Source organism: Sinohyriopsis cumingii, chromosome 1 (assembly GCF_028554795.1).
Source record: "Sinohyriopsis cumingii isolate HCF-2022 chromosome 1, ASM2855479v2, whole genome shotgun sequence".
In the NCBI taxonomy this organism is placed as follows: Eukaryota; Metazoa; Mollusca; class Bivalvia; order Unionida; family Unionidae; genus Sinohyriopsis; species Sinohyriopsis cumingii.
The window spans coordinates 47,733,826-47,761,743 of NC_142961.1; the positions used below are offsets into that span (position 1 = coordinate 47,733,826).

The 27,918-nt window shown below is 34.5% G+C and overlaps 1 protein-coding gene across 2 annotated transcripts; it reads left to right on the forward strand.

The window, feature by feature from the left end:
• The first annotated feature begins 76 nt into the window (after positions 1-76).
• Positions 77-27,918, forward strand: LOC149806811 (stimulated by retinoic acid gene 6 protein-like). Of its 2 annotated transcripts, XM_089957973.1 has the most exons (15): positions 77-206; positions 4,038-4,158; positions 4,829-4,937; positions 5,563-5,694; positions 6,364-6,440; positions 8,027-8,135; positions 8,628-8,715; positions 10,041-10,116; positions 12,217-12,298; positions 16,042-16,090; positions 17,249-17,366; positions 22,030-22,146; positions 24,820-24,983; positions 25,413-25,601; positions 27,112-27,918. In XM_089957973.1, exons 1-15 carry the CDS (start codon positions 137-139, stop codon positions 27,375-27,377), a joined length of 1,767 nt encoding a protein of 588 aa, XP_089814099.1. In that variant the 5' UTR covers positions 77-136; the 3' UTR covers positions 27,378-27,918. The 2 variants fall into 2 exon arrangements, with proteins under 2 accessions (XP_089814099.1, XP_089814108.1); XM_089957982.1 differs by lacking the exons at positions 24,820-24,983; positions 27,112-27,918 and having other exon boundaries at positions 25,413-25,595.

Genomic DNA, 27,918 nt, shown 5'->3' on the forward strand with positions numbered 1-27,918 from the left:
AAGACATAAAACGTCTTGAAAGGAAATTACAAAACATTCGTGTATTAATTAGGTATGTCCTTTTTTATTAAGATTAATCAGTCTTCTGGATGGTGGGGTCTGGGACAGATGGGGAACGAGTTTTATCCTCGGCGCTATGACAACTCTGGTCTATATTCTCACATTCGGAGCGCTTGTGGCCAGCAATTTACCTCTGTGGTCAACGGGTAACTTCATTCCTTTCCGTCCATCACTCCCTCCTCTCTCTCTCTCTCTCTCTCTCTCTCTCTCTCTCTCTCTCTCTCTCTCTCTCTCTCTCAAACACTTAAGGGCTAATACTTGGTACACTTATAAGAAACCTCTTTTGAACAATAAAAATATTGATTTACGTATACATTATATTCAGAATTTTATCCTCACAAGACATGATGAATAGCAAATATAAAAAGCAACTGTAAATCTATGTCAGATAGAAAAGTATGCAATGCAACTGTTAATCCCCGATAAATCCACGATACTTATCAAGTATAACAGGCAGTTGTTAAACCATGGCAAAGCAAGTATATAATGCAATTGTAAATCCATGATAAATAGCAACATTAAAATACAACTATAAATCCATCATAAATAGCTAGTATAAAACGGAACTAAAAATCCATGATAAATATCAAGTATTCAAAGCAACAATACATTCATAATAAATTCATGATAAATATCAAGTATAGAATACTAGTGTTAATCCATGATAAATAGAAAAGTGTAAAATGCAGCCGTAAATCTATGATAAATCTATGATAAATATCAAGTATAAAAATACAACTGTTAATACATGATAAATATCAAGGATAAAAATACAACTGTTAATACATGATAAATATCAAGTATACAATACAACTGTAAATCCACTTATAAACAGCAAGTATGCATGCAACTGTAAATCAATGATAAATATAATTTATACAGTGCAACTGTAAATCCAAGTTAAAAAGAAAGTATGCATGCAACTGTAAATCCATGATAAATAGCAAGTATGCATGCAACTGTAAATCGATGATAAATAGCAGCTGTACAATACCACTGTAAATCCATGATAAATCGAAGGTAAACAACGCAGCTGTTAATCCATGATAATAGCAAGTATGCATGCAACTGTAAATCCATGATTGATAAATAGCAAGTATATAATGCAACTGTAAATCCATGACAAATAGCAGGTATGCATGCAGCTGTAAGTCCATGATAAATAGCAAGTATGCATGCAACTGTAAATCTATGATAAATAGCAAGTGTACAATGCCACTGTAAATCCATGATAAATAGCAAGTATACAACGCAAATGTTAATCCATGATAACTAGCAAGTATGCATGCAACTGTAAATCCATGATAAATAGCAGGTGTACAATACCACTGTAAATCCATGATAAATAGCAAGTATACAATGTATCTGTAAACCCATGACAAATAGCAAGTATACAATGCAACTGTAAATCCATGATAAATAGCAGGTGTACAATACCACTGTAAATCCATGATAAATAGCAAGTATACAATGTATCTGTAAACCCATGACAAATAGCAAGTATACAATGCAACTGTAAATCCGTGATAAATAGCAAGAATGCATGCAACTGTAAATCCATGATAAATATAAAAGTGTACAATGCTGCTGTAAATCCAGTCTATCGGGACTTTTTCCCCAAAAGGCATGGAAGATAGTAAGTATAAAATGCAACTGCATCCAGTTAATTCAGACTTTCTGTCTCACAATATATGCTTACAAATATAATTCAACTGTAAATCCAAGGTATGAACATTTTCTTCCTCATAATATATCTTATATATAAACACTCACATTTGTCTTTCTGTGTCCTAGCAGCTAAACAAGAGGTCGCGAGTTCGAAACTTGACATCCCATTTGTGTGTTTTTTCAGTTTATTTGAATGTTATATTCAAACTTCCTTTTAAACTCGCTCACTCCAATTTTCTTTTTCATTCTGATCCTAAGATGGGCAATTAACCTAGTTATGAATAACAAGTATAAAATGAGACTACATAACAACATCTTCCTCATTAGACTTGATAATAACTAGTAATTACTAATATTAAGCCCACACAGTCCGTGCATCATTCGAGGCCACGTAATGTGTACACAATTCCCGCCATATGAACTGTAAATGCTGTTAGTCAAGTGGGTTAAATCTAGAAGGAATATCCGGATCCAGTAGTCGTAGATTCGACTCCACATGGCGGTAATGTTATTAAGCACATGCCTTTTGTGGAATTAATTGAGCTCCAACAACCACAATTAGCAACTACACCCCTTGGATTACATAAGATATTTTCAAAAATAGAACTCTTCTTAGATTTTCCACTTTTTCCAATACAGGTTTCTTCCACTTTGGAATATTTTCTCTGCTTGGGATTATAACATTTAAAATATTGTATACGATTCCTCCATATCTTGCCAGTATAAACTGCTTTGACCATTTCTTAAATTATTTATTGGCATTAACTGATTCTATACATTAATTATATGTTGTTGACTTTTCTTTTTATGTCAGTTACAAAGGTATAAACTACCAACATGTGGAGAAATTATTGATGTCTCTCCCTCTCTGTTTTAATATTTTTACGTGGATTCGTGTCCAGTGTTGATTATGAATAATACTTACATTGATTTCAACACCTAGCAACTGATGAAGAGAATATAACCGACGTAATCAAAAACAAAATCACTAACCGACTTTTTCATGAAACTTCGATCAAATTTGATGGAAAATGTTTAAGGTATTTAAGGTGTTTGTACAAATGATGATCACGCCTTGTCAAAGGAATAAACAGTATTTTAAGATCGTCTGTGAAAAAAGAAGAAGCTCCACAGAACCATTAAAAGGCACCATACGAGCAATGATTTCATCACCTCGGGCATCTTCTCCTGGTCACAAATCTCAGGAACCTTCAACCCCATTATCCTGCTTATCCTGCTACGTTTACGAGGTGTGCTCCATATATCGTTACACTGTCCTCTTTCGGCCTTGACATTATCCAGTAAATTGGAGTAATTATCAGATGTGTTCTCCAAGTTATCGTGCTATTTTGGTCGACTCTTTGTGTTTTGCTGGTTTTATCAACCAGCTCCAGATATTTAAGCATCAACCAGTGGGGTATTTGTGTTATAATCATTATTATATTCTATTCATGTCATGTGAAGACCCTTTATCAATCTTCTGCAAGTCGAAAGGAACATTGTATTTATTACAGGAAGTCCTTTGTCCCTCTTGAATTTTATTCACAATCCTTCTTATGGTGGTCTTATGGAGTAGTCCTTTTTCTATCCGAATGGTCGTTTTTTTTTTCCTAATTCTTCAATCATCATCTTGTCTCCATGCGTGTATACAGCAATTAAATTTGTATGTGTTTCAACATTTATCTGAAAGGTATATTTTCTAGCCATTACACACACACACACACACACACACACACACACACACACACACACATATATATAACTATGATGTAATTTTACAATGTAATCTGCATTGAATCTTTAAATAGAAATGTTATATTATATTATGTCGAGAAAAGCATACAATAAGTATTCAGCCAAATTTTCAATCGATCTTTAGAATTAGTACATTTTCAAAGATTTGAAAGAAACAAAAAAGGATACATAAATATCAAAATTTCCTTTGCTCACAAGTAAATCGTCTGACCCATAAACTGTTTTTAAAAAATTATAATGGTGCAGAAACTAACTTGATTGTAAATTTCCATCAAATTGCACAGAACAAGGTTTATCATTTCAGTCTTCTGCAAGCCTCGACGGGTGAAATTATTCAATGAGTACCAAATCAGTTTTTGAAAATGATCAGAAATATATGATTATGTTTATCACACGAGGAAAAAATACTGACTTTACTCATTCAAAAATCATACAAGTTGTAGTGAAATAACTTTGAAGTATATTCGGATGCCTTAAATTTCGTAGTGGCCATTTAATACTATGTTTTATTAGTATTGTTATTATTATTATTATTATTATTATTATTATTATAGTCATAATGGTGTATGTACAAGCGCTGGAAGCTACATTTTTGGCACTCCCTTTTTTCGTGTGCCTGACGACACGCTTTCGACTACTTGGTGGAGTTATAGGACTTTTGTATGCCCTTGGATGGTACGGATATATTTACTTTTTTTGTTATAATCATCTGATGCCATATTTATCAGTTACAGGGTATGGCATTAAATTAATATCTAGTCCCTCTCTCTCTCTCTCTCTCTCTCTCTCTCTCTCTCTCTATTGTAAGACAAATAGACCCATACTGTATACTACTTGACCTTGGACTACCATTTTACGTTACATATGGCTGTTTGTAAAGCTTAAAACTATCTATACATTACTTATATCAGTACAGTCATATGTCGATCTGATGGCACACTGTTTAATTAAAAGCGTGAGACAAAGTTTCATCAGCAGCTCCTTTAGGGTGCAAAAACAAATTAAGCATAAATACCCTTCAGTCGCATACAACATATTTGTATTTGTAGTTCTTCACGCACTCTGCATAAGTTTAAAGTAATCGGAGGTGTTGAAATACTATAAAAGAGAACTGCTATGTCTCGAGCCATGTTTCTGGGCTTGTCTGTGGTTTGGTTATGTAAATATTTACAATTGTGCAGAACTCGTATGTGCCTTAAGATATGTATGTCCATCGTAATATGCTAAAAGAGATGTTTTATTGTTATAAAGACGCTACATGAGAAGAATTTAAACGATAATTCAGTAAATATAAAGACTAAATAAAAACAAATGTTGGAACTGAGTTTTCAATTTTCTTTTTCAGGGCAGCTTTTTCATTGTATAATGTTGCGGTTTCACTCAAATGTTTGGTTGAAGTTAGAGAAAATGTATCCGGGCTTGATGAAGACAGGGATATGAACAATAATGGAGAGGTAATTTTAACATTCTTGATGCACATCTAGATAACAAGTGTCGTACTAAAAAACTGATCAAGTCATATACCACTTATTTGTATTGTTCCTACACGAAAGTGCAGTATCTATGGAGGTAAAATTTCTGGCAAATAATGAACATTTCGTCTACCAGATTATATAAATTATTTAGAATTACGAATCATTCATCCTAAAAATTAATTTATCTTTCATTCATAACTGTTCTAACAATAAGGCAACTCATATGATGATTGATCATTTAAATCAGCTTTCATATTTAAATCTTCACTTTTGTTGATGTGATTAAAATGGATGAAACTAGAGGCTAAGGACAGAAGCAGATTCAAAGGTTTCTCGATAGACTGTGTATAACTGCAAAATAAGCAGAATTACATTATTACATTATATAGCGAACTCACTCGAACTAAACCAATCCACAGCAATTGTGGGCACGTTTGGTTTACAAGACATACAAAAATAACCTAACGCTGTATCTCTTTGCCAAATCTATAAAATACTTTTTATGTCAAAGAAAACGTTTACTGTTAGCTCTTTCAAATGACTCTTTTCTTGTCATTTTATATGGTTATCCAACATTCAGTTTAACATCTGTTTCTTTTTGCAGAAGATCATTGATGAAGGAATCACCATAGCCGTACTACAGGAGCTTCCTGCACAGATCTGTTTTATATGCATTGTAGGAAAATTTATCACGAGAATTTATTATTGCATCAAAACAGGAGAATACGCACGGCAGGTAGAACATTGATATAATTAACAGTCTAAAACTTACCTAATTATTTTAAAGAGGCTACACCGAAGTAATTATCGACTTATGAAGTGTGTAGTATGGCCTAAAGAAAACTTTCCGTTATAGATAGGAGAAATCCTTCATTCAGTTTATATATGTTTAAAGGACATTTAGTTTTTTACCGTTTCTCAGTATGCTATCAACCAAACGTCAGACTGTTTTAAAAATAAACTAATATGTCTTCTTCTACCGGGTGTAAAACTTAAAATGCATGTTTATGTCTTCATGGTCACAACGTAGCGACTCTGTCATGAGAATGTAGTAACCGCTACTCTGCGTCACTATTGTTTTAATGTTGCATTATGTTTCTACTGATTGCAAAGTTGTCATTAATGTGCAATCGTTTTATGTAACAAATACATTTTATTACCGTAGATTATACAATTACAGATGACAAAATAATTGGGGCATGATTTCCAGTTACTGCCTTTACTTCATAAAATTATTTTCAGATCTAGTGGACAAAAAATAGGCAAAACATAAGATAAGACGAGCATGCTGTACCTTATTTTCTTTCTTAATTTAAAGAGTGGTTAAGTCTTTTGGAACCTCTCTAAAGCCGATTTAATTTTCCATTTATGACAGTTGTAACCATGTCGTGATTGTTTCTTTTAGAATGAAAACGACATTTCGGTGACAAACTGTAAAATATATGTCAAGTATTTAATGGCTCCAGCTCAAAAGAAAGCTACGTAAGTCCCCCAGTCCAGCCCATTCCCTCATCTCTCTCTCTCTCTCTCTCTCTCTCTCTCTCTCTCTCTGTATCTTCTTTTATATAACATGTATGTACCTTGACAACAATTAACAAACAACGACGCTTGTCATGCAAGAAATAATAATGCATTGTATCGTTTATTTCCTTAAAACGTTTCCTCTTTCTAAATCATTTGTATGTGATACAGTCTGCTGTTTTATCCATTGTCATGTATATACTTTTTACTAAAATGAACAAAAAGAGCACGCTTACTATGCGAAGAATTATAGTGCAGTTTGTCGTTTGTTTCTTTCAATGTCTAACTAAGTTGAATGTTATATTTAATGTATTATCAAATTAGTAAAGTTATTGTCTTTATGGCGAAAAGCCAGATACGTCTCGCGTTTTTATCTGGTAGATGCGGCCAAAAACTACATATGTAAGGACATCTGGACCATATATGACAGACACAAGTTGTATTTTCATACTGAATATATACGTCTCGTCCCTTTATCTGGTAGATGGGGCGAAACACTACCTATACATTGACATTTGGACTATCTATGACAGACAAAAGTTATATATTCGTATTGAATATATCCACCTTGCTGCCGCATCGAAACTTTAACAATTTAAAATAACAATGTTTTAACTACATAGACATTTTGAAATATTGGAAAGTAAGCATTCAAATATTTAATTACAGATAATACAAATTTCATGAATATGTCCTCTGTCATGCATGTTTGGTAGAGAGTTGTGAATGTTTTAAAATAATCTTTGTATTACTGCTAAAATATTAAAAACTTTGAAATTCTGCAATTAGATATAAAGGAATTACAAGCTGATTGTTATTTAATGTAAGTCCAGAATAATACTCTTTACTTCTTCCAAAAAAAGAATAATGATCCAAAATAATATCACGTGATATATTATAGAGTTATAAAACATGTATATGTTACTGAAAAGCAAATGAACGTATAGACCATTTGTATAGCAATGAAGAGCCTTTAACAGTTTTAAATACCTAGAACATGAAATGTTTCTTTAGACTGAGGAATCGCAACGGGAGTAACGAAAACAAAGATGATTTGAAATTTATCAGCAAAAATGTTCCTAGCTTCATTATTCAACAGAGTTTCAAACAATCTAAGACTTGCATTAGCCAACCATTTTTCTTATGGAGGAATGGAGATCTTTCATGGGGAAATTATTTAACAACTGTAAGAATCTACCATTCAAGCAGAGATAAAGACAACACGGAGGAAAAAATATATTTTTCGAAATCTGGTCCGTTTTTGATTGAAACGTTCAAGTTAACGAAATTATCCATGCGATTAATAATGCATGTACTTCTTGAGTACAGTAGTTGTATGTGTACAACTTCTTTTCACAAATATCTGATATATATGTAAGAATAATGATTATGCACGCATTGCTGTTTTAAAAATAAAACATTAAAAAATGTTTGCCAGAGCACGGAAAACACTTTAAGCATTCCGTATCAAACCCTTACATAGTTCTCTGGGAAACATTTCCACACAGTAAATAGTATGTGATCCCTGCATTCATTTTCATTCATAGACAAAGTACAACGGAAAAATACCTGAAGTTTTTCCACAAAATTCCTGGCTTTACCTATTCAGTCCCGATTTTCTCGACAGCATTCGTGATGGCTATTATATTGTATCAGGTAACAACGTAAATAGTGTGTTATTTCGTAAAACAATACAGTACATCGTTTCGTTTAAATGAACATCAAAACAATACATTTGTATTTGAATAATTTGTTTAAAAAAACTGAAAGTGCGCAACTGACATTAAAGAGCGTTGTATTACAACGTTATACAGATCGACCTGTGAATACTGTACACCTATCAAAGGCCATAAGAAGATAGCATATGCAAGGCGACAAAAGTAGATAAGTCTTAGGCCACTATTTTATAATCTTTTATTCAGAGCAGCAACTTTCAACTTTTCCTTCCTTGGCATAAATATGATCATATTAATTATTTTAGCGATCCAATAATGAATGCTTCGATAATTATTTAGGCAGCACAATGGTATTGAACAAAGCATCTTTTGCATGTAATATCTCTTTAGCCAAGATATGAAAACCTACGCTGCTTTATATAATACGATGCTTTTTGCTTCTGGAAAGTTAAGATTGTTTTAAATCTTTCAGGTAATTTTAAGTGAACTCTACATCGTAGAAGTTTTGGCAAAACTGCTAAACGGATTGACGTTCTTATGGATATCTCAGGTTCTTCAAGGTAATTTTTGCAGCGCATGTCCAACCATTTCCTGTAGATACTTTTAATTCTCTTGAAATGGTAGTAGTCTATGAATTCTAAATAAATTTTTTTTAAAATTCTGCACAAATTTTAAATTCGTACTCATAGTCATAATTAATAGTGGACCAATATCGTTTTCGGTTTCTGGTGTATTAAATATGAATTTTGTGTATGATATATGTGTCTTCGTAGTTGCAATCCTTATATTTTTCTAAAGATCGATGTTAAATACGGATCGTATCATTCATAAAGCTTCATTTGCCTACGCTTTAGTGGGTATTGTGATATTGACTACCATTCTGTCCATCCGTCCGTTACGATATCTCCACCTAAACCGCTCGTTGTAAATATCAAGAATAATGGTACCTGTTGTGTCCATATGGTAACGGTATGCATCATAGCCCAATTTACGTTACTGAGTTTTGGTTCTGATCCTTAGATCGGAGTCCTTTCGCTTCATCACCCAACCCACCTACCGAGACCGGATGTACGGGGTGGGGGAAGGGGCATAGGACTAATATGTAATAAAACGTGCGTGCATATGCCACGGCAAGTCATTTGAGTAATTCTGGTTTATTAATTCACGTAGATATTCTTACGCAAACAAATTAATTTTTTTTCTTGAGTCAATCCGAAACTCAGAATGATTATATTCATTATTGCCTTTTATGACAAAGATATTTGCGCGTGCAACATTAAATAGGCATGTTTGTTTTTTAAGAAGAGTCAAAGTATATACATATCCAGTACAATCTTTGTACACTTACATATTCAGTGAACCTGGATTGCCTATATTCTATACATTATATATAATGGTACAACAAAGCAAAAAAAGCCAAGGCAGGTAAATCGATTCGTGTGTTGGTTATTATATTGCAAGTTAATTCACATGGTTGAATCGACTTGTAACTTCATTACCGTGATTTCAAATTATCATACTTTGTTCACTACTCTTCCGCCTAAAACAAAATGAATGTAACAGAGAGAAAAATAAATAAAATGAGTTTTTAATTTGTATCCTTTCAAACTGATTCTAAGCTTTGCTCGAAATATAGCGATTGGTGAATATTTTTATTCCAAGATTTGAGATAAATAGGCTCGCACAATCTTTGGGCATTTTTGGGGGTGGGGGTGGATAAAGCTCTCTGCTTGCTGAAGTTCATTTTCATTTACTACATATTTTGATAAGGTATGGTTCCACCACGTAAAGAAGCGCAAAGAATTGAAGATATACCATTAATATATGAACTCAGCCACCATCGTTTTGATCCCGAATAAATGTTATGCTCAAAATACTATTTCAGGATGCAATGTTGCTTCCAGTATTGTAACAGGAATTTACGGCTTAAGTGTGATCTTCTCCCTGCTTATGACATACAAGTAAGTAAACTTGGTACTGCTTAAATGACGAGCTTTAATATGCCATAATCAGAGGTTGGAATTATTATCAAAGATATAAATGTATAAGGCTGCAAAATTGTTTCCTTCAAATTCATGTTCAGCCTACGGAGGCCTTGGAAAACATATATTGTGATATGTGACGATAATTATTGAGCAGTGACTGATGCTTTTTAAATTAGTCTTCACGAACGGAAATTCCTTTGCATAGAATATGTGACCAAAGCTCATCACTCAGTTGCAATAAGTCACTCTCCGTCTTTGCGCCCTGTTTAAATGGCACAGATTTCACTTATTTTGTTTATGTTGTCGTTTTTGTTATAGATGATTATGTATAATGATTTTCGACTTAGCTTCATACCCCTTTGCTGAACGAAACACTCATTATATTATGTTGCCCTAAGATCAATAATTTGTCACTTCTTTTCGCAATGGACAGTTACTATTAATACTCCCTGAGAACATTGCAAACGAACAGAAGTATATGGTCTGGTCCCCTTTAATTTAAAGTCTACTATGTTCTGTTCAAGATTAAAATATATCTCGTGAGAATAAAAATGATACATATAATAAGTTTACAATGATTGCTTCAAGAACATGATATTGTTTATAGCAAATTCACGAGTAATGAGTCGAAAGTCAAGTCCTTTGATAGTTTAATTTTTTCGTCATATCTATCTGTATATATATATATATATATATATATATATATATATATATATATATATATATATATATATATAGTGCCAGACATCGCTATAAACTGCCACACACTACAGACACCGCTGCGAAATAACTAAATTTGTTAAAACTACGTTAAAACTTCCGAATCACACATACACACACATATATTGTAATGTTCTGAAATTTTCAAATAACTATTATGTTTCATTGAACCTGTTTATACATTTAATGCCGATCGATAGAGTGTTACGTAAGATAAGTAAATGATGGAAACCTAAAAATGTCAGAAATGGAGACACTTCTGCTACTGAGCAAAGATCACACTGCAACATATGGGCACTTGAGGGGTGGGATCTCTCAAACTGATATTGAAGTCAACTTTGGTACAAAATTTATATGTAATTCTCTTTCACATCCTACAAATTTAAGTTTGTGTCATCGTTTTCAAAGATGGTCGCGATAACATGGAAGTCGAAGCTCATTTCGGATTACCGTTGTCTGCGAATGATGAGAGGGTTAAGGCTGTTGTGAAGAGGGCAATTGATGAAGATAATCGATACACTGTGGAAGTTATTTCTATTATCACATGTAATAATTTACCGGTTAATAAAAATATATAGTAGAATCATTTGAAACTTGAGTTGAAAACACCAAACATCAACTCGCCAAATACGATAAGAGTGAACCGAGATGTTTGAATGCGATTGTCACAAATGATGAAACAGTGATTTACTGTTTTTAAACCTGAGTCAAAAGAATACAATAAATCATCCATTGGGAAAAGGAACAGAAACCTCAAGGCGTCCGATTTTGTCAGACTGTCAAGAGTTTTAATACGTATTATGTTTAGATGTAAACTGCCCGGTCGTTCTGGCACCTGTCCCTGACTCTGCTAATTCCACCGCACTGTATTGTGCCTCCGAACGAGTTGCCAAAAGCTGTGGAACACCACCAATCCACTCAGCCGCTTACCGTTACCCGAGGTAACTATCTAATCCATGACAACTCACCGGTGCATAAATCCGCAGTCTTGACTGACTTCTTGAAGGAGCACAGCATCCATGTTTTGCGACAGCCTCCATACAGCGTGGATTTAGCTTCAAGTGATTGTGACTGAATTCCATTATCAAAGATTCTCTGAGGATCAGACGATTTGAAAGCCAACATGACCTTTGAAGTGTAGTTTTTCAGCGTATAATCAACATACCTAAAATCATAACATAATGGAACTTCTTAACTGGATAACCAGATATTGAAAGTACATAGATGTGCACGAAGGGTGCTTTAGGAGGGTGTACTGACATAATCGTGACTAATTAATTATTTGGTTCTCCAGCGGAATAATATTCAGAACTTTTGAAAGTTATTCCTATTTAATGTTCACCTTTTTTTCCGCAGACGTCACATGATGATGCTTTATAAAGGAGAAAGAAGATTTCTTCCGGAAGGAATAGAGAAAGAAAAACCAGAAGCACATTTAGTCAGTTTCTACATCTTCTATTTCTAATTTAGTTTTCAAGAATAATTCAACTCAAGTGTATCTTCATTTTGTCATAACCTTACAACTTTTAAATGCATGTGGTTCTAGATCAATGCTGCTCAGGTTGCGTGTTACATGGGGTTTTTTTAGACTATTTTTTTATAGATATCATAATTTAACAATCTAACCTAGAAAAATGCAGTTTGTGTTGCTTGATAACTGACTTTGATCGTCCCTGTCAACAAGGGTTGGGGTGGGCGTGAGGCATGACGCATATGAGAGGAGAGCCTGGAATATGCCTTCAACAAGACTTGTCTGAACCTTATCCTGTATAGCGAGATACGTCTAGCAGACAGATGTACAGCGAAAGCACTTATTACATATGTTTCAGTATTAAAGTCAGCATGTATATATATATATATATATATATATATATATATATATATATATATATATATATATATATATATATTAATCGGACTTGTAAATGGTAATATTTAAGACTCAGACAGATTCAAACTTTCTTATAATAGCATGAGATGACGAAACTTAGGCAAAAACAAGTTGCTGACCAATGGTAGAATTATGTTGCATGCCTTGCAGATTTCTGGGAAATGAATGTCTCAGTAGTTTGTTGCCATCTTTTCAGATACAAAAATATAATAAAAGTACTACCGAATTGTAAAAAGAAATGCTTTATTGTATAGATTACTATAAGTCATTTATTGTATCGAGTAACACAGAGAAAGTCATTTATTGTATAGAGTAACACAGAGAAAGTCATGTATTGTATAGAGTAACACAGAGAAAGTCATTTATTGTATAGAGTAACACAGAGAAAGTTATTTATTATATAGAGTATCACAGAGAAAGTCATTTATTATATAGAGTATCACAGAGAAAGTCGTTTATTGTATAGAGTAGCACTGAGAAAATTATTTATTATATAGCGTATCACAGAGAAAGTCGTTTATTGTATAGAGTAACACAGAGAAAGTCATGTATTGTATAGAGTAGCACAGACAAAGTCATTTATTCTATAATCACAGAGAAAGTCATTTATTGTATAGAGTAGCACAGACAAAGTCATTTCTTATATAGCGTATCACAGAGAAAGTCATTTATTGTATACAGTAGCACAGACAAGTCATTTATTATAAAGCGTATCACAGAGAAAGTCATTTATTGTACAGAGTAGCACAGACAAAGTCATTTATTATATAGAGTATCACAGACAAAGTCACTGGTTGTGTAGAGGACCATACAGAAAACTATGGATTGTATAAAAAATACATTGTTTCGCACAGTTCCATCAGTTTTCTGAAAATCATGTTTTGGGGAATTTCTTCTTTCATTTTTCTTTATTATAACATTTTAGTCAACGTTTCCATTGAATGCTGGCTGTACTTGACAGCATCAAAGTTTGTTTGAATATTCATTCAAGAAACCTTTAAGCAGTAATAAAATTGCTGACTTTCCTACAATATAGGTACTGTAATAACTATGTCAAGTGTGCGAATCTTAGTACAAAAGTATTGCATTTTTAAAGGTTCTTGAATCAACATTATTACTAACATGGTTGGAAAAAAAAAGAATATTGTACTTTTAATGACTTTGTGGCGTTTAGAAACTTTTCAAATATTCATTGATTTATTTATTAATAGTAGAGAGGCACGTCCTGTAAAATAATTTCAAAAAGAGATAATTTTAGTGTTTAAAGTGCCAGCAATTAGATTGCAGCAACTTATTCATTAACTGAGTTAAATTGTCGAAATTTAAATATATTGTTGGTTATGTGCTGCACTGTACACTTTTTTTTTTTGCTCGTCAGTCACATTGTTTTTATATTGTTATCGTTATTTGTATATAATGTTGGATCTCAAAACTGATTAATGTAAATGGCCTGAAAACTCCTTAAGACACAATTACGTTCTGTGCAAACTTCAGTCTTTTCATACCCTTAATTCTCCGTTTATTCAAATATTACGCATTCAGGAGTGACCCTGGAAGTTCAATGCGCTAAACAAAAGAGAAAATACTCCGCTTACGTTGATTCTATATAATGGTTAATGAGTTTGCATACATAAATCCTACTTTGATTATACTTAAAAACGTAATGCTTCAGAAGGGAATTAGAAAACAGAAGAACTAACCTGCACGTGGTTTTGATGTATGGGGCCTTAGTAATGCCAAGTAGGTGTCAAAATGTCCAGATAAAATCTCATACAAATATTTTATTTGCGATTCCGGGGTGATACCCTTTTAAAATCATATAACAAACAAATCCATAAGAGAAACACACACACAAAAATGTGAACTGTGATATTCAGTATGTTTTTATCAATATATTTACAATACGTACGAATGCTATAAAGGGAATTTTGACTTTCAATAAATCTTGGTTTCAGCCTTGGTTTTCAAGAAATTTTGGATCAACGTAATTGTTCATATGTATGTCTGTGTGATAGGAATTTTCTTCTAGAGGATCAGAATTTTGTCAAACACTTGGCTTACTAACCGATCTAAGAATACAATCATCAATATATATATATATATATATATATATATATATATATATATATATATATATATATATATATATATATATATCGCGTGAGCATGGTGTATCTGATCAACAGTTTTTATCCCGAACTCGAGCTTTTTTATATCGCATTTTTATCACAAAACATTACACTTATGGTCCTTTTGCTATATCACTGAGGTTTTTATTCTTGCTTTCTCTTCCTAATGTACAATGAGGGGTCCCGGGTCATTGAGTGCCATCTCACCTCTTCAGCGTGTGTTCGAGTCTCGGGCTCGGCCTTTTGGGGTATGTGAGAAAGCTTGCCAGTGTCTTCCCGTGGGTGGGTAGTTCATAACCGGGTTTTCCCTAGTTCTTCCTCCCCAGTTATACTGGTCGCCTTGACGTTAGACCTATAACAACAATAACTTGGTGTAACTGTAATCGTATTAGGTTAAGCTGACTTTGTGTAAAGACTTTATATGATAGAGTCATATAGGAGAGAGCTCTTTTGAGCACTCATCTGCTAAAGACAGCTGTCTTCGACATAACCTTCCTCACAAATATAAATTAAGAAAACGTCCAGAAAGTCTGAATAGCTTATACAAGCACTAAACAAAACAAAACAAAATGTTTTATCACAGTTGAAATATCATATTGTATGGAATAACGCTTAGAGTCTGAGCCTACACACCCTTGTGGCAAAGGTAATCGTAAAAAATATTATGGTAATCTCTATATTTCCAATACATTGAACATAATGGTACCAAACTGATTAAATTTGACTCAGAGGAACTACGTAGCCGATGATCAGGCTGTTTGTCTGCAGAACGTATTAGATGCAGCACTACAATATATTCATGTGTGTGCGTGTGTCTGTGTCTGTGTGTGTGTGTGTGTGTGTGTGTGTTTTGATATTTTAGATATGTATATATGTGTTTGTGTACGTGTGCATTTTTATATTTTAGAATTAATTTCATATCATATTATCGTATTTCAACGGTTATCAATTTAATGAAACACACAATCATAAATGCTGCACTATTTAATAACAAAATTTATCTCCTTTATCTTAGAAGTGTCGCCTGTGTAATTTGCCATTGCACCATAGCTGGTAGGGGATGTTTCTGAAATCAGCTAGTTCGCAGTACTACATATATTATGTTCAATTAATCTATCAAGACTAATTGGAGTTACAGCACAAGTGTATTTTATCTTACAGGTAAGAAGCACGCAATACATGGGAAATCAAATCTTGGGAATGATTTGCGGTAAAAAGAGAGAGGATGACAGTTATGACAAATCTACAAGGAAATACAATATTTGAATAGATTTTAACCAACCATTTTCAATACGAGGTGTAGACAATGGCAAAATAATTATGCAACTGACATTATCTCGCCATAACATCTTATTTACACTAGTTTTATTAACGGTACTGTTCATTCAAATGCGACTATGTTTTCAAAATTTGGCGAATGCACTGTTACTAATTTGTCTGCAGCTTTCAATACTGCTGGCGCAACTCAGTTGTTAGGGTGGATCTTCTTCCCCTCTTAAATCTAGTTAACGGGTTACGCATAAAAGACGTAACCCAGTATGAGAGTATCCTTTCTGGAGTGGAGAAACTAAAAGAGCTTTATTCTTCTTTTTTTTTGGTTCGTTTATTTCACTGAAGCATCAACATTTCTTGGAATAATAATAAATTATGGTTATTTCGACATATTTCTTTTGCATTCAAGCAGCGGATTTTTGGAACAAAATCAAAATATGTCTTTGTCCTTTGATACGGCAGTTTTATTAATCCTTTCATAAGAAGGTTCTACCGACATTTATGATTTTCATTTTACTTACTTGAAATAACAACCAAGATTTGTGCTTGGTTAATGACATATTTACTGTGATCGCGATACTGCCGGTATGAAATTTCTTCTAAATTCTGAAATCTCTAAAAAGTAGTCACTCCACTTGGTTGGCAACAATATGTACTAAATACATATTAGCTACAATTACGCAAAATTGGTATGAAATAGTTTAAAGTATGAAATAAATGTTGATTCCAATGCCATTAGGCACATCACACGTACATTTTTATCATCTTTTAACATTCGTATCGACGCATCACAATCATCGTATGCAACACTTTGGCATTACTTATATAACGCCATATAGCAAAGTTATTTATCAATTACTTTGTAGTTGTGTAATAAATTTAAAATCTTAAACAGTGCATTTTATGAAATAGATTGTCATTTAATGTTCCACATTTTTCAATTACTTACCATTTTTATATATAATACATTTAAAGCAGATCGTGCGTTTCGTCTCATAACTGTAGGCATTATTATCCTGTTTTCTCTTATATTCATTAAATTAGTTTCGATCTTGAGTGGTTGAGCGAAATTAGTCTTTTTAAAACATTCTTTCAGGAGCTGTCATTTGTTTCATCTGCATATTTGTGCCGCTATCACTTTTGTGTATGGTCTTCAAACTTGTAGAAATATTCGACACAGTTCCTCAGTTATTAGAGCAGTTTCAGGTCTTAGTGTGAGTACTATTTTTTTACTATGCGTTATGTTCTTCACTTTGATTTAATAGTAAATGTATTCATTTCTGTCCTTATCTAGTCTTAAGTCAAATTACACCCAGGTAAGCATCGCATATGATTCTCTTGGATTAAGTGGATCATATAAAAACAGATTCCCTAACTTGTCTCGTAGCCTTATATGTAAATGATTGTCTTGCTGGACGTCAATTCAGAAAATGATTGCTTGGTTGATACATATTTACATTTCAGACGGAACATACATCAAATTGAGACTTATACATAATAAGTATATATTCCTATGTGACACGAAAGTATTGTTATGTGATAAACGGGGGACAAATGGGACTATTATTGAACAACGGTAAATCTTATGTTAGATTTTTCCATAGGTTAACATGCGTTGGGGCTCTATGGCCTTAAAACGGTAACTGTGTTACAAGTGACTGACCTCATTTGGGGTGACTTAGTAACAGTGTTGCATCTGGTCTCAATAAGTGCCACGTGAGTGACACTGGAAAAACCAATGTTAAATTTATCGATAGGGATCACATGCATGGAGGGAAGCACAATATCCTCAAATATAGCACTTGTGCCTCAGAAAGTATTATAGGGACAAATAGGTTTATGGGGTCAACGGGAAGAGTAATGGTAAAAGGTTATAAGTTTGAGTCGAAAACAAAGACATGCGTAATGTTTCACTAATCCGAAGACGCGTCACAAAATTAAGGCAAAGCGGTTAATCTCAGTTCCAACCAAAAGAGAGAACCGCGTGAAGTTACGTGCAGTATATAGATGCGCCAGCGTTCGTGGGCAATGAATTGATGCGACATAGTTTGAGTATGGCTAAAACGAGGAAGACTATGTGGGGGGGGGGCGCCTGTGGTGATAGCATGACGACTACGAAAATCACGGTCATGCTTCTAGAAAATAATGACTTTAATTTAGGGAATTTTTTTCCGTCTTCCCAAGAATGTTTACCGACACCAGTACCTTCACGGCCGTCTTCCTAGTTACCTTGGATAGAGGAGTTTAGACAGAGACAGAAGGAAGAATTTTTGCAAAAGCAGAAAGGCGCAGAAAAAGTTTTTTATGACTCAACTACAGCAGGAAGAGGAAAGAAGAAAACAAGAAGACAAAGAGAAGAGAATGTGTGAAGGAGCAGGACAGAAGAATGACGGTGAAAATCAAACATTGTGTGTGCTATAAGACATTTTAACAGAGTTAATGTATTTGAGAACAATGTTTCAAATATATTTAACTTGACCCAAGAGAGAGACCTTTATGTGCTAAACACTTCAACCCAACCATCACTACATCTGTGCTCACTACCAATTAGATGCCACCAGCAGCAGCGACCACTTAAAAAGCATCAGTAGTAGCAGGAGAAAGGTAGGGGCTTAAGACAGTTGAAGCTCATCATGTCAAGTTCATCAATTTGTCAAACACAATTACCCGACAGTTCCAAGTAGGGTCGCCCACATCTCTATAAAAGAGATACTACTCAAAGAGTGCCAATCAAGTAAACCTTAAACCCATTTACCAATGATATAATGTTGTGCATGTGTGAGTGTGTTTGTCTTTATCCATAGCACAACATATCAAGAAAAAGAGACGCTTACTTTTTTCTTTTGGGTATATTATTTTGTTCGAATCAAAATGAAAATTTCACAACACATCACAAAGTCCATTTTCTTCTAATTTCACTCTTGGTATCTCCTTTAGAATTTTTTCACCTGAACGGGTTCTTCCTCGCATTAACTTTCTCTGCGTCTTCTTTTCCTGCATTTCTTGACAAGAATTGATAATTCTTCGTTTTCTAAAGACCACTCCTCTTTCTCCTCTTGTTTCTTTTGGGTTTTTTGGCAATGATAACAGGTATCTTGACCTTAGTCTCTTTATCCTCCTGTCTGTCCTTTGCCTTGATGTTTTGGCACATATGAAGCCCAATGTCTTTACTCCTGACAGATATAGCAAGCATCTTGATCTTTTTATTTGAGTAATGGTAGTACGTCGTCTTTTCTGAAGTATACTTTCTTGTCACACTCCTCAAAGCTCTGACCAAAAGAGTAAGCTGTCTGGACTCTTTCATCTTGACTGTTTGAGACTGAATGAATACTCCTATGTCAAGACACTGACCTCATATACGGGAGCCCTTAGCGTATAGTACTGACTCAAATTAAATTTTGCATTCAAGATGAAACCATTTCAGAGACGAAGGAGAAGAAAGAGACTGCGACGTCACATATGACCTCACACAGGTGATGAAGTGTTGGCTCAAACCCATGATAACGATTTCGAAGACCACATGAGCGTGCCTGAATCAGCCCCCCCCCCCCCCCGCCCCTCTGGCTGCCCCAAGACAAAGAGAGCCTCCTCCAAGAGAAAGTTAGTCAGTAGCTCCTACAAGTAGTACCACATTCGAGAGACGCAAAAGCGCACTTCCAGTAAATTTGGCATATATCTATAAGGCGACATTTAAAGATTTCGAGCCTGACGTGCCGCCCCAGAAAGATGATTTCATCAACAATATGTGGGATTAATTGTTAAAGACACTACAACAACAATTCCAAGCCACAGAATACGGTCGTTTGAGACTCTCTATTCATCATGACAGATTGGAATCGCCCCTCTGGATCGAGTTTAGCAGCCCGACAGAATTGATACCGTCCAAAGTGATCGACAACATTCAACACGTCCAATAATCTAAAGACGAAGTTCACATCTCTGATGGAAAAGCCACAATTTACATGACCAACGTTTTTCATCCGAAAGGTGTGGACCACGCAAAGTGTTCTAGGTGGAAGACATTTGTGACACCAAACATAAAATCGTCCAAATTAACTACTCCCAAAACCGCATGTGTTTAGCCCGGGCTATCGTCTTGGAGTTAGCGAATGAAACAAGAACAAAACCGCAGAATGGAAAATAACCTGGGAGAACATTCGATAATCGGACATAGTCAAACAACGAAACGAAGCAGAACTTCTGTTACAGCTAGGCAGGAATATCGAAAGATACTGCATGCGGCATGATTGAAATGCACAATCTTCAAGATGTCTTCCCTCCACGCTAAACGTTGACAGTTTACCTTTAATACGTTCGTAGACCCATGATGTTTCGAGGACCCATTTTGCCAGACGTAAAATACATATGCGTGTATCGTCATGAAGAACGTTTAAATGCCATTACCAGTTTCACCAGATTTCTAGGATACGCTTATCATTGTGAAAAGTGTGACCAAGGATTTAACAACAGAAAGATGCTTGCCAATTATTGAGATTGTACTCTACCTATGGATATCTCTCTTGCGCCTACAAACCCAGTGCACGCGTTTATAAAGAGAAGAAAATATGTCCATTTTTGCCACCAAATTGTCCACATTGAACAACAATCATCAATGTTACATCCAAACATTACAACCTTGTACAGGAGGAAGATTTGAAGACCAAAACTGACGCAAGTGGATTTCATCATTTTTTATTTCGAATGTGTGCAAGAGACCGACCTTCACACTCCTAATCTCTGCTTCGCTCATCAGACTTGCGATAAGAACGCCCATAATCCAGTCGTTTTCATTGTGCACATTGTAGCAAGATTCAAGGAGGACGCACAAAAATCTTTCGAGGATCCAGCACGGTCACGACATTATTCAGAGAGGAAAAATGCTATAAAAATAGATTAGTATTATATTCGTGGGTACTGACCCGGATGTAATAATTGCGAGTTCAGTTCTGGGGATTGCATGGATGCTTGTCCTTCTTAATTTGGGTTAGTTGTTTCGTTTTAGTTTGTTTGTTTATTTGTTGTTGTTTTCTTATGATTTTGCTGTTGTGGTCACAAATTACAGATCATTCAGCAAGACTTGTTGTAGTATAGATACGTAGTCAACATAAATAATGACCTGTTATTAAATAATGATATGAATGTTGTTAAATTTGGTTAACATTATTTTATTTTTGCCTCAACAGATCGTTTCGTACTGTCAATATTAAACACATTTTGTTGATTGTAGTAATCAGCTTGTTGTGAAAGATAATTTCCTTGCGATCATTTAGTTCTTCATTTATCCGAAATGGTGCTGAAATTAACGTCCCATCATTAATGAAAACAGTCATTCTTCTTCATAGAGAAATAAATATTCCACTTTTTAGAAAAAATCCCAACTTCTTTTCCCAAGAGACGTGGCCGGTACCTGGTAGTACTGTAAATTGATTAATGTCAGGATGATAATGTAATATCTTAATATGTTCTTCTGTCTATGGACTATATATTAACTCTTCTTCAACCGCCGTGTGGCAATTACTAAACATTTTACATAGAATGCAAGAGGGGTATAAATATTGCAAGGTTTTAAGGTATTTGACCAAACTTTGCATATGCATCCATAGTTGAAGGTTAAACAATGTATTAACGAAAAGTTCGAGATTTTCCCTATGCTTCACGCTGCAATTGGACTGAAGTTAAGGTAGAGAGATGGGGGAAAGGTAAAATAAGTAATGAAGTAACAATAATTTTCCATGCAAGCTGTAGAAGTGGTTTTTATTAATGTCTTTGGTTTTTTTTACTTTCATGCTAGCAATTATTCGTTTTCCACAAAATCACTATTGGTTGGCTAAGTGGATATAATATTTTACTCTCTTTTGCTTCCAATTGTTTATGCAGGTATCCAGTCACAGCGTTGATCATCCTTCGTGTGCAAATCTTTGTCGTCGGCAAATTCTTGTTACAAGAGCGATTAAATCCGACTGACGTACATAGGCCTCTTGCTATCGATAACAGGTAATAAATCCGTGTACCGTTTTCAAACTCCTGGCCTAAGGTGGAGCGTATTACGTTTCGCCGACTCCTGCAGTACACGAAGTATGGAGAAAATGCGCGATAATTAGAGTTTTGCATCACATACCTTTATTAGGTTTTGTAGGTGGGTTGCCTGCTAACATGGAATAATCTAAATCATTTTAATGATCTCGTGCTCATTGGTCAAGAATACTGAAATATTTAAAAGCTGGCAATACAAAGACAGATTTAGTGAATTTAGCTTTTACAAATTGACGTCTAGCGCATTCTAAATTAAGTTGTTGCATAATTTTTTTTATCTCATTTAAAGGTAACATTGATTCTTTGTGATAGAAATTATCCTCATTATCTTGGTTTAATAGCTTAAGGCTACCATGATACATCAACACAAGTGGCGGACGTGTTTTATAAAACTTGCGGTACCATTATAGTGTGTGTGTGTGTGTGTGTGTGTGTGTGAGTGTACGTGCTTGCGTACGTGTGTATGTGTGTGCAACAATGTGAGCTACTTATCGCAACAGTATAATCACATGTAATCAATTGATCTAACTTCTTTTTCAATGCAAAAAATGAATCCTTCTTAAAACTCCGCTAGACTTTACAGCATTTCTACCCTTATAAAAAATATATTGAATATACACATGTTAGTTTTAATTAAGTTAAAGATTAAAACTTAAATAAATTCAAAAACAAAATATGTTATTACTTTTCAGATAAACTTTTCATAGTCTTTAATATTAATAATAGAGGAACTCCACACAGCTGGTCAAAATGGAAGTCTATTGGGAATTTACAGTTCAAACTTAAATGCTCAATATTTTCAAGTGTCCTCTTTAAATGGATCCTTTAATATGAATGAAACAGTTGGAATATATATGCCCTCATGTACAAATTATTTGATAAACATTTGAAACTAATAAATGTCACCAGATTTGACGTAATTGTCGATGCGGGGACTCATTTTTAATATTATGAAACTTTTGGTCACCCAATTAAATCAGTAGGTTACGATACATGTTTTCATAACTAATTTGTTTTCGAAAGTGTGTGTGTGTGTATGTTAAACAGGCGCACTAACTCTTTAATAATAATAATAATAATGACTACTTTGTATAACGCCTAATCTTACATAAACTCTAAACGCTTTACATTAGACAACACCTAAAGCAACAACATATAAAATGATACGATTACAAAAAACAAACACCATGAAATTAGAAAACAGAAAACGTGCTGAAAATATTTAAGGTAAGGAAACATTAATAGATCATTAAGTCTGTTCTTGCAGCCGAAATAGGTGAGTTTTAAGAGTACTCTTGAATGAGATCACTGTGTCTTTGTGTCTAAGTTCAGTTTGCAATTCGTTCTATGTTGCTGAGCCCTGAAATACAAAAGAGCGGTGTCCATATATCTTCATTTTCATAGTGGGAAAAATGAGAATACGAGTGTCAGAAGAGGAGCGTAAATATCTTGCTGGTGTGTACACATGGGTGAGGTCGTATAGGAATGTTGGACTGGAGCCCGTCAGTGAAACGTAGCACAGAGAACAAAATTTGTGTTTGATTCATGATCGGATGGATAGCCAATGTAGGGTACAGAGCAGGAGGAGGTGTGCTCTGATCGTGGTACTCTAAGGATGATACTAGTAGCTGTGTTGTGAACTTTTTCAAGTTTCTGGAGGTGATATTGAGACGAACGAGACAGAACTGAGTTACAATAGTCCTGTCTTGAAAGTATTAAGGAACACACGAGTGTTTTAGTGGCATCAAATGAAAGATATTTGCGAATGAAGCTGATGTTGGTCATTCATTATTAATGTATAAATACATACATACATACATACATACATACATACACGCATGCATACATACATACATACACGCACGCACGCACGCACGCACGCACACACACACACATACATACATACATACATACATACATACATACATACATACATACATACATGCATGCATGCATGCATGCATGCATACATGCATGAATGCATGCATGCATACATACATACATACAAAAATCTTTCATGCAAATTGGTACAACAATAATTTGGAAAGATAGATACAGTACGTCTGAAAATCTAGACCAGCATAACCCAATCAAGAATAAACTGAAAGGATTAAAAGAATAGTGTCTCGTCATATGTAGATCAGCAATTAAAGCAACAAAATACAAAAAAAGGACATACTGTTCCTGAAAATGTATATTATAAAAGTCGATTCATGCCACTGGAACGTGTAACTACTAAGAGAAATATGATTTTAAGAAACAGCTTACTAAAAGTTAGGAATCTATTTATTAGGCAGTTTAAAAATTAAAGAACCCATCAATAAAATCACTGAGAATAATACTTATAATTGATAGTTTAATATGTGTATTCCTTATTAAATTGTCGATCAATTTCAGCTTTTGATTGGAATAAACTGGGTATATGTTTTCTATCCTGATGTTGTAAAGTTATGATATTTCATTTAGCAAGCTGTGATCCGTACAATAATCTTTTTTTTTACCGTGGCGCATCACTATTAGATGTTTTGAATGTGCGTAGTGACAATATATCAGAAGCTAAAATACATGTGTTAAAGATTCACGCTTCACATATGCAAATTATCGCTTCATGTTACTACGTATCATGCATTTCAGAAAAGCCCACGATTTATTCAAGTTCTTCATGCTGTTTCTCAACCTGAGTATTGGTTTTATTGCCTTCCTAGTGCGTCTAATCAGCAACATATTCCTAGGAATTTTCCTTATTCCCAGGATGGATAGATCCCTGTTTCCAATGGGGTTTGAAAACGCTGACCAATGTAAGTGCTATCTTCTATGATGGTCGGAGATGTATGTATGTATGTATGTATGTGTCAATCTATCTGTGTGCGGATTGATGCATGGATTGTAGGATGCAAACTAAAGGGTTATATTGGTCAGAAGTACAAATGCATTGCACAATGGAATAATTCTTAGTCATTGATTTTTGCTTCTGTACGCGGTCTAAAAGTATTTGCTGTATCCATGCTCTTTTGCATCATTCTAGATAACTTGCAATGGCTTTATATTTATCTAAATACATGGGCTACAGACCCATCGACTACTAGACACTCAGACAGATAGACACATGAACAGATAGATCGACAGATACAAGGGCTGTCGTCTCCAACTATTATCCATTGACATTATTATTTTCAAAATTTGGAATGATTTTCAATTTACCTACACTCCGAGTACCTGTTTTGTAGTTTACATGAGCTACGTCGGAATGTTGATGGTGGATTTCACGCACAATAACCCCATCATGAGGATGTTCTGTTCCCTTCTTCTGAAGACTGCTTCGGAGAAACACGATCAACGGAGCGTTGTGCACACAACCGCCCAAAACCCCATTTATGGAGAAATGGGATTGCTATCTTTTCCTCGCCAATACCAAGGTATACATTTTATATGAATACTCGCATTGTAATATATATATATAATATAGCTGTATACGAGTTCACGATATAGTTACAGTATACAAACACAATATAGCTGTATACGGGGTACACGAAATAGTTACAGTACACAATCATCATATATATATCCATCATTTAAGGGATTCGGTTAAGTATGAGCTACCTCCATTCATGTACACAAGATCTGACTTCTTATTTTCACTTTCAGTAGCTTCAAGATTGATTCACCGTATTCCAGTAACCATGTCCGACTATGTTCTCTTCCACATTTGTTCATGATTTTAAAATAGAAATTCTTCAACTGTAAAACACAAAGGTGCCAAATTTAAAAACAAAATTCAAAACATAAAATCTACAACCTGTAACTCCTTTCTAGGTGCATTTTATTTTCTTAGTTTCTGCCTATTAAAGCGATTGTAAATCAGTGGTACAATCAATTTCGAAATATTAGCAGTGTCTTTTAAATAGCTCTTAAAAACCCTGTTTATATTTTTCCTTTGAAAAGTACCGGAGAAGGAAACGTGTCTCAAGCTACACTTCCATCAAGTATAAGTGTTATAAAACTGCCGGGTCTTTTATCATCTATTTCCAAATATTTTATTTTTTTTTAAACACAATTAGAGCCTTTAGTTTATCAGTATTATCAAATCTAAATATATCCAAGTAGAAAACTGCATGACGGTAGAATATTACAGTGGCTAATCCAGAACTGGGGGATATAAGGAGGGGTACATGTACATAACAAGTAAGGGACAAGTCTACTAGGCAGAACCCTTAAGTAGTGGCCTCAGGGACGAATTCCCGTGAAGCTCGTGCGTTTTAAGTGGTTCCAGGGCATTCATTTAACCATATATTTAACTATATAACTGGAAAATAGTTCAGTTGTTGCGAATGGAAGCTTACTCATATACATGAAGTACTGGTAATTAATTGAATCTCCGACAACTACTACCTTTTGAGCTTTGCCCTATGAAATTATTCTTCAAAGGCTTTTGCATGAATCATTATTTCGAAAGCAACAGAATAGATATGGAATGCACAAAAGATGTTCAAAATACGTTAATGTCAGTGCTGTACAACAATTATTGCAACTAATGTGTTCATCACAACACCTTCCGCACGTTTAGCGTCTGTAAGTGGTAAAATTTGACATGGCTTTAGAGTTGTTTGACCACGTTGGCGGAGTTCAACTGGTTGTAAAAGCTTTCTTCACCGACATAACTTGTGTAACCTGCAAAGACAGTCGGTGTATACACAGATAAATCGAAAACCGTACTGGATGTCATAAAACAATAACATGGGTTATGGATAATAACACTCTTGAAAATGCCCTGGTTCCTATTTCAAGAGAAAACACTAACTTTGGCTAAGAGTGAAAGTGTATACATTACTTTTTATCAGGGTTTGATTAACCATTCGGTCTTATGAAACATTATTTCCATACAGCGATTATTATCAATATTTATTTTTCTTTTTTCCGCTATACCAGGTCACTCAAGGGCAAGAACCAAATGGCTGCTTGCATATACTTTAATTAAGAATCCCTCCATCGCTGGAACAAGAAAGCACGCGTTACCAGAAATAGTTCTAATGGAGGCATCTGACACACGTGTAGATGCAATTGACAGGGTTCAACATAGCATCGCCTCTACGCTCTTCGTCTATATTGGAATGACAGTCGTGTTGATGATGATCGTTTTCATATTTTTTGGCTGCAAATCAATTTTGAAACATTTGAAACATTTTATCGGTTAACAATAACTGATAGTCTGTAGAAGAATCTACCATTCTAAAAATATATATTGCCCAGTTTCCTTTTAATCTAACATTTATACAACGAGCGGTATATCATTGATACAGCGTATATACTATACGTCTATTTTATTTATATCACCTACAAATATCCATATTTGCCCTTCGAACGTAGTTAAGATATGCTCTGGGCAACTTTTTACTGACCAAAGAATGAACTCCTCATATCCCTACGAGTGCGTCCGCTACAAAATGTAGCTCTATGCCTTTTCTAGTTGTTCACAATCACATTTGCAAAATTGATAAGCTGATTGTTTTCTTTTTAAGTTTCTATTTTTATTCACATTGATTAACTCAGTATAAGACATATGATTTAAACATGAAAGATTGTTGTTATGAAGAAAGTAGAGCACTACGAACACGTTGGCTTCTCGTACTCACTGAGCGCTCAGGCATTCTGGTTCTGTCGTATGGAAATTAGCGTGGAATAGAAACTAAGCGAAATGACGAGCCAACAAGAGGTAATTAAAACATTTTGATATAA